Source organism: Zea mays, chromosome 4 (assembly GCF_902167145.1).
Source record: "Zea mays cultivar B73 chromosome 4, Zm-B73-REFERENCE-NAM-5.0, whole genome shotgun sequence".
Taxonomy (NCBI): Eukaryota; Viridiplantae; Streptophyta; class Magnoliopsida; order Poales; family Poaceae; genus Zea; species Zea mays.
The window spans coordinates 114,200,938-114,207,859 of NC_050099.1; the positions used below are offsets into that span (position 1 = coordinate 114,200,938).

The window sequence follows — 6,922 nt, forward strand, 5'->3', positions numbered from 1 at the left end:
AAGGGTTGTTTGTATGCCTAGAATTAGAGAGCGGTTAGCTCCATGCGGTAAGTCCTAGAGGCCTATATATTCCTGTAACCAAACCTGAGTTGGAATTAAGAAAGATCATTATCCCAATCTCTCTCATCTAAGCCGAAAGCAGAGGAGCATTACCTCGCCGGACAAGACGACAGACTGCAGCTACGATCTCCGTAGCCGAGGACCACCTACCTTAGACACAAGACCCTTGACACCGCATGTCCCTGCAAGAAGATTAAAGAAAGCAGACTCGTACATACACATAATAGAGCATCTTTCTTCGTTATCAAAGGTTGTTACGTTTAACAGGGTATGAACCTGTGAATGGATCAAATGTATGCCAAACAATTTGAGCTCCTCTCTGATACATGCATAGAAACATTTGTTTACAATCGAACAGCTATGCTTTGATCTGGGGTATCAAACAATTGTACAAAGAATTTTCTGCCTTACATCGATAGCTCACCCAATGGTTTTGTAACGCGGTACAAAGAATTTTCTGCCTTACATTGATAGCTCACCCAATGGTTTTGTAACGCCAACACCCCATGCACTGTGCACCGTTTTGACCTGATGTTTTATACATTGTGCAGCATTTTTCAGTGGAGGTCCACCGGTCTGGTATGATAATAGCTTGGCAAGCCAATGGAGCAGGGATGAATGAGCACAACACCAAAGTCACAGAAGCCGGGAGCAGTGTCGGCTAAGCTAAATAGCTGCAGGTTACCAATCAGGCAGTAAATTGTTAACCAAGCTGACCTCGCCAATCTTCACAACAGCGGTGTGCACCAATCTGAAGTTGTGAACTGATGCCCTGACTAAACTCCAGGTGACATTCCCTGATGAAATCGTCCGGCTCTTCCGTTGCAATAATAAGCATTTACTGTCACACGAGAATCCTTCCCATTCAACACTCACCGCTCCAGGTGTTCAGATGTCAGTTTTGTTGAGGCCATTATGATCTTATGGATCTGTGCTTGGAACCTCCATATGTGGCCCATCAACTGTGACCAGCTGCTGATTATGGGCTCGAGGGGTGACAACATCTTCTGACAAGAAATCCATCTCATCCCACTGCGCTTCTTTTATTTTTAATGTTAAGAACATCAAGCTGTAACAACTACATAACAGAACAGATGATTTTAAACCAGCTTAATGAATGATTATCAAGGATACGTTCTGTTTTCCACATATCAGTCATGCTAACATCCCCCTCTGTTAGGAGCCAGTAATCAGAATCCGTCTGCAAAATTTGTGTAGAATGGCAAGTCACTCAAGATAGCACAACGACCTACTTTAACTTAGCAGGTTCTGTAAAGATTTGCATTCAGGTTCTAGGAAGTAAAACTCAAAAGCATATGAAAGATTCATATGTCATGCGCATTGTTGTATCATTTTTTTATAGCACCTCTGCAATCTAGATATAATTTCAGATAGGGTGCATTGTTAACAATAAGCTTTATGAGCATGGCAAAGCAGGGAAAACTAAAATTCAACTTCACAATGATCTGACTTTGCCTTGTTTGGGCATTGTATTGTGGTCCATTTCGGACCTTTCTCTCTCTCAATATAATGATATGCAGCTGTCCTGCGTGTTCGAGAAAAAAACAATGATTTGACTTACATGGACGTCTGAAGGACTAATCCTTGTCATCCCTCCAAAGTCATGCAAAGCACTAGGATCCTGGGGAATCTTCTGGCTGTGCTGTGCATCATGTGCCACACCCATTAGTGTGCTACTTTGTCCAGCATATGATGTATTGAAATCTTCAGCTGGTTGATGTCTGGGCACATTTGAATGCTTGGCGGGTGTCGCAACACCACCCAGTTCCTCAAATTTTTCATCAAATTGACTACCATTATAACAAAATTCTGATCAGCTAAGATTTTGTCCAAACAATTAACTTCACAGGAGAAATAAACATTACCTAACTAAGTAAACATCTATTGGTCCCATCGTACTTCTTAATACAATTCTATATCTCCTTTGGAGATAATCACCTGCCTGTGCATGCAGCAGAAACACACAAGAACCATAAATTAGAACAGCCATTTATTTGTGTATGCAAAACTCATTTATTTAATGCTTCCTACCTCATCAGGATCTGGTACTTCAAGAGTAGTACCATGAGGTGCTTTAATTGCAATTAGTGTTTCATTCTGCACAAACAACCAAAATGTCAACTACCAATCTATTATACATGTTGACATCAAGAAAATTATTTTGGCCTAAAGCAACAGTTAATCCATTTAATATGGCATTGGAAACCACTAAACTAAACCAGACCTGAAAGCTGGGTAATCCCTTGATATCGTCTTCAGTCACATAGAGCCACCTAATAGACAGATGAAACATAGATGCAGTATTAAATAGTGACATACAAACATAACTGATGTAAAAGAAATATAGTTACCTTTGATTATTTTCATCTTCAGTTAAGCCCCTTAATTTTTCACGGATGTCACTGAACGGGAAACAAAGCACTTGATTACATAATGTTTTTGTTAAGAACTGTGACATAGCATAGAGTAAACTATGCAGAGAAATGTGAAATAGCTATCAACCTTATACGCTCATCTAGAGCTTGCTCCTGCAGACTAAGATTTTCAACTTCTGCCTGCAATGTGTTACACAAAACTGAGCTCAGGTCTAGTTATTATCATACTTCTCTGGGGAAAAAAAGAAGTCACTCAATTGCACTTAGGACTGGTATGTCAATTTCAATAGAAAAAAAAAGTTTACAAAAACAAATACCTGCAAAGCAGAGATACCATTATCTAATTGAACACTTGAATCATCCAGGGCCCTATAGTGTCATGCGAGATTAGCATCACAAATAGGAATTGCAAGAGTTACTGAGATAAGGTTGCATCATAATACAGGAAAAAAAGGGTCAAAGGAATAAAGCTAAGCTTACTTCCAACGGATTCTATTCTTAAGTGTCTTCTCTATTAGTCCAATGCCTTCAAGGACATTGGTAATGTCATATATGCGCCGCTTTTGAACCTGAATTGTAGGAAAATTCTGTGAATATGTATCGACTATTGAGTGAATGAAAAGAGATGACAACTGAAAATGAAAACATCTGTAACCTCTAGTACTTCTGCAGCATTGTTCAAATCTAGAATGCCATCTGGAGCTTGCTTAAGCAAGTTAATGAACTTTTTTGTCAGAAGTCCTGAACAAGGATCAGAAGGACGGATATAAGTAACTGCAAGCATTACTAAGCAAAGAGCAATATAACCAAATTCAGAAAACATCCAAGACAGAGACTGTTATGGTCACCTAGTGAATTGTCATAGCGGCATGTGCCAACAGGCGTTGGTGGATTGAGTGGTGAACCTGTGCATACAAAGATTTTCATGCTTACCCTTTTCTTGTATGAAAACATATGTAAAGGAGTTCAAAACAAATAACCATGGCATATCATTCACCGACGTTTGCACTCACCAACATTTGATGTAGGTGTCTGAGGCCCAGTTTTACTGTTCTTAGCCTTTGCCTTAGAAGCTTTAACAGTTTTAGCAGAGACCGGAGTGAGCATTGGACTGGTAATGATACAACTGCTTGAGTCAGCAGCAGCATTTTCTTCAGATGTGGCTTTCCTTTTTAGCTGTAGAAGAGAAATGGACTTGTTATACAGCTGTCATTAAGAATTGCAAACATCACCCAAAGAGGTTATCAATTAGCATCAATGACAATTAAAATATTAAGAATGCTGAATTCTGATGGAAAAACTTGTGAATGTTATCTAGGAAATATACAAAGTACTAACACCATATGGCCATCATTAGTGAATGTAGTCAACTTAGAACCTAAAGTGTATAAATGTTGTCATAACCCCAAGCCAGATTACTTCGTTTATTTTTCAAAGTATTTACAGAACAGCTGAAACTAAGCCTATCTGCAGTTTTAACCTAAAATAAGTGGCACAGAAGTCCCATGTGAACTATCCGACAAAACAATCAAGCATGATTTGCACTGATACGTTACAATCTTGCACATTTCAACAACAGGAACAACAGTAATGCCACCAAGCATTCAGTATATATAAGATAACCTATGCTTGCATAGACACATACTGGCCGGAAAAAAAAGGTAAAGGTATTTAACATCTACAATATAAGAAACAATTCAAGTTATCTTTCATTTGGCAATGCAATAGATAGAAGTTTATAGCGCATGAGCACACCTAAATGGTGGTACAATCAAGTCCTACAAGCAAGCCAAATCCTACCTACAGCCACACAGCATGTAAGCTATTATGGCAATGATTAAGGGGAATATGTAGTAGCATCTGTTGACCAGAATTGCATTTATATACCAGATCTCTTTGTGGGCACATCTACATTACATAAATCATTTCTGTTTCTGATATAAAACTTCCCCTTTGTTTCTTAATCTTGCTGAAGGGACGACTGTGTGAGATAAATTGTTTTATGATAAGGATCCTAGTTGCATAACAATTGCAGTTCCCACCTGTCTGACAGCATAACTGTGAGCATTTAAGCTTCAGGAAGACTTCCAGATAGCAATGAAATTGGTCAGAATTTCACGCGTTTCTACTTATGACCAGTGTAGACCCGAGAAGGGAGAACAAATCCGGAGGTCCTAGTGGAGCAGAAGTATCGTCTCACCGGAGTCCGTATGACCAGCCCCTCCTCGACAGTATCAGGAGGAGCAGCCCCCGCGCCAACGCCGCCTGAGGTGGCGGCGGGGGACGTGGCCGCAGCCGGCGTTGGAAAGCGGTGGTAGTCGTCGGGCGCGGCGAAGGGTGGCCGCGACGGCGTGGAGAAGGACAGCGGCGGTCGCAGGGACTGCAGGATCTTCTGGGCTGCCGGCGGCCTGCCGCTGCCGACCCCCGACATATGGCTTCTGCGCCCGGCCGGCGGCGGCTCCGGATCTCGCGCGATCGAGCCGAGGGGCGCGGGGCCCCCGGAACCGATAGGTGGCTGGGGAGGCCGGGGCACGCGCCGGAGCTAGGGTTCCGGCAAGGCGGGGCGGGGACCCGCGAGGCTGGAGGCGGGCGGTGGGTGGGGTTACTACCGGGTTGGCGAGGAGGGAGAAGGAGGGGGGAAAGGGGAACAGAATAGAGAAGGGAGGGAAGAGAGAGAAGCAGAAAACGAGGGAACGAGGGAGGAGGGAAATTAAGTACACCAGTGTTTACAAGGGGGGCTGCAAATGGGCATGGACCGCCGTCACCCTGGGCCGGATTTCTGATGGGCCAAACAAGCGCTTCCGTTCATGGGCTGCGCCCGCGCTTCTTTTCGTTTTCCTTTTTCTTATGTTTACTAGATGAGTGCTCGTCGGGAGTATATAATATCACGATAAATATGTGTTATATTGTTAAAAGAAAATGTTTTGTAATTTATTTGTAATACTAGCTATACATAAATTTTATGATAGTTAGGTGTATGTGCGTTGCAACGACATATAAAATATACGACAAAATGTTAGTGCACAATGATTACATAAGAACGAACATCATATATATTATCAACCTTAATATCGCACAAATTCTTTTATAACAATCATCTAGTATACTCTACGCTTCGAGGACGCACACACGAACTGCTGCTCCACTATCCTGCAACCAAACACGAGCCCGGTGCAATAATCTCGGCCTCTCGGGGGGGGCCATGGCCAGGGCTAGGCAAAAAAGCGCAATAATCTCAGTGTGAAGAAAAACAAGGTGCAGTAATCAGCTGCATGGTGCTCATGGGAGAGAGAGACAGAGACTCTTTCGAACCGAATGATGGAAGATGGGACAGAAAGGGTTTCCTGACCAGTAATCGCACTTCACCCATGTTTTTGACAGAGCATCAGTGATGGCAGCCACGACCACGAAGCGGAGCAAAGCAGAACGCATCGGCAGAAAGATTTGTCCAGGGACATGGCGCATTGTTGACTGTTGACGACCACCGCCTCATGCTCCCGCACTCCCTCCCCCTTGCACTTGCAGGCCGCAGCCTTTTCCGGGCCGCGCCAGATTTGCGTTTCCCCGTCGCGCTGGCTCCCACCCCCAAGCCCCAGCCCACGCGACGGCGACGTGCGCTCACACCTGCTCAACCACTACCCACGACAGCTCGGCCCCACCAACCACGTAAGGAGACCCGAACGAATTCACTAATCACCAGGCGTGCAGAGTACACGGTGCGCCCCCGTGGCCGGCTGGCTCGGCAGTTCGTGCCCGAGCCCGGCGGACGGCAAGGGGGTGGGGCTGGAAAGCAACGGGGCAACAACACAAGCCGCGCCCACCGGCGATGGCGCGGGGGTAAGGTGGGGTGGGCGAGTGGAGTGAGGCGCAAAAGGCCGAGACCCATGCCCACACCCGGACACCCCATCGAGCGCGCCCGCAGCGTCGAGAGAGAAAATAACCACGGTGTTATTTTAGTGGCAGCGTATCTCGTGAAATCCAGTAAATTCGATTCACTCGAAGCCCGACTGCTTTCTCCTCGGTCGCGAAAAGCCACAAGCCAACAAATAAAACACACCAAAATAACACATCAAAGCAGTGGGAGAGGAGAGCTCGGATTCTCGTAGAGAGGAGGCGGCGTGGGCGCCGGACGGCAGAAGCAGGAGTGGTTGGTGGCCTGCGGTGCAGCGTATGTGAGAGCTGCGGCGGCGGGGACCTGCCCTGGCCCCTGGGATGGGGGTGGGAGGCGGAGGTGGAGGGGAGGTCGCGGCGGTGTCGGCGCCGACGAAGGAGGCGGGGAAGGACGCGGAGGATGGCAACGGCTGGACCTTGAAGGCGAAGCTGATCGCCGTAGCGGTGCTGGTGTGGCTGCTGGGGGCCGCGACGCTCGGGGTGTTCCTGCACTCCTACTTCCGCCACGCGGCGCTGCGCAAGGTGGAGGAGGGGCTCGTCAGCTTGTGCGAGAAGTGCGCGCGCCTGCTGCAGGA

At 45.8% G+C, this 6,922-nt stretch overlaps 1 protein-coding gene across 2 annotated transcripts; it reads right to left on the reverse strand.

Annotated features, from left to right (window-relative positions):
* Nucleotides 1-293: 293 nt before the first annotated feature.
* On the reverse strand, nt 294-5,157 carry LOC100279729 (transcription factor E2F3). Of its 2 annotated transcripts, none has more exons than XM_008678890.3 (14): nt 4,657-5,157; nt 3,470-3,632; nt 3,305-3,361; nt 3,112-3,197; nt 2,937-3,025; nt 2,774-2,825; nt 2,584-2,636; nt 2,433-2,483; nt 2,306-2,354; nt 2,113-2,178; nt 1,947-2,023; nt 1,643-1,871; nt 1,195-1,261; nt 294-1,097 (listed from the first exon to the last, which is right to left on the reverse strand). In XM_008678890.3, exons 1-14 carry the CDS (start codon nt 4,885-4,887, stop codon nt 982-984), a joined length of 1,386 nt encoding a protein of 461 aa, XP_008677112.1. In that variant the 5' UTR covers nt 4,888-5,157; the 3' UTR covers nt 294-981.
* Between the last annotated feature and the right edge of the window lie 1,765 nt (nt 5,158-6,922).

What these genes read in the sequence shown, in the direction of transcription:
- LOC100279729 (XM_008678890.3), bottom strand. Translation starts at nt 4,887, where the DNA reads ATGTCGGGGGTCGGCAGCGGCAGGCCGCCGGCAGCCCAGAAGATCCTG. An exon ending in GCTCTAGATGAGCGTATAAG is followed by an intron (nt 2,484 to 2,583) that starts GTTGATAGCTAT and finishes TTTCCCGTTCAG; the next exon opens with TGACATCCGTGAAAAATTAA. An exon ending in AAGTACCAGATCCTGATGAG is followed by an intron (nt 2,024 to 2,112) that starts GTAGGAAGCATT and finishes CTGCATGCACAG; the next exon opens with GCAGGTGATTATCTCCAAAG.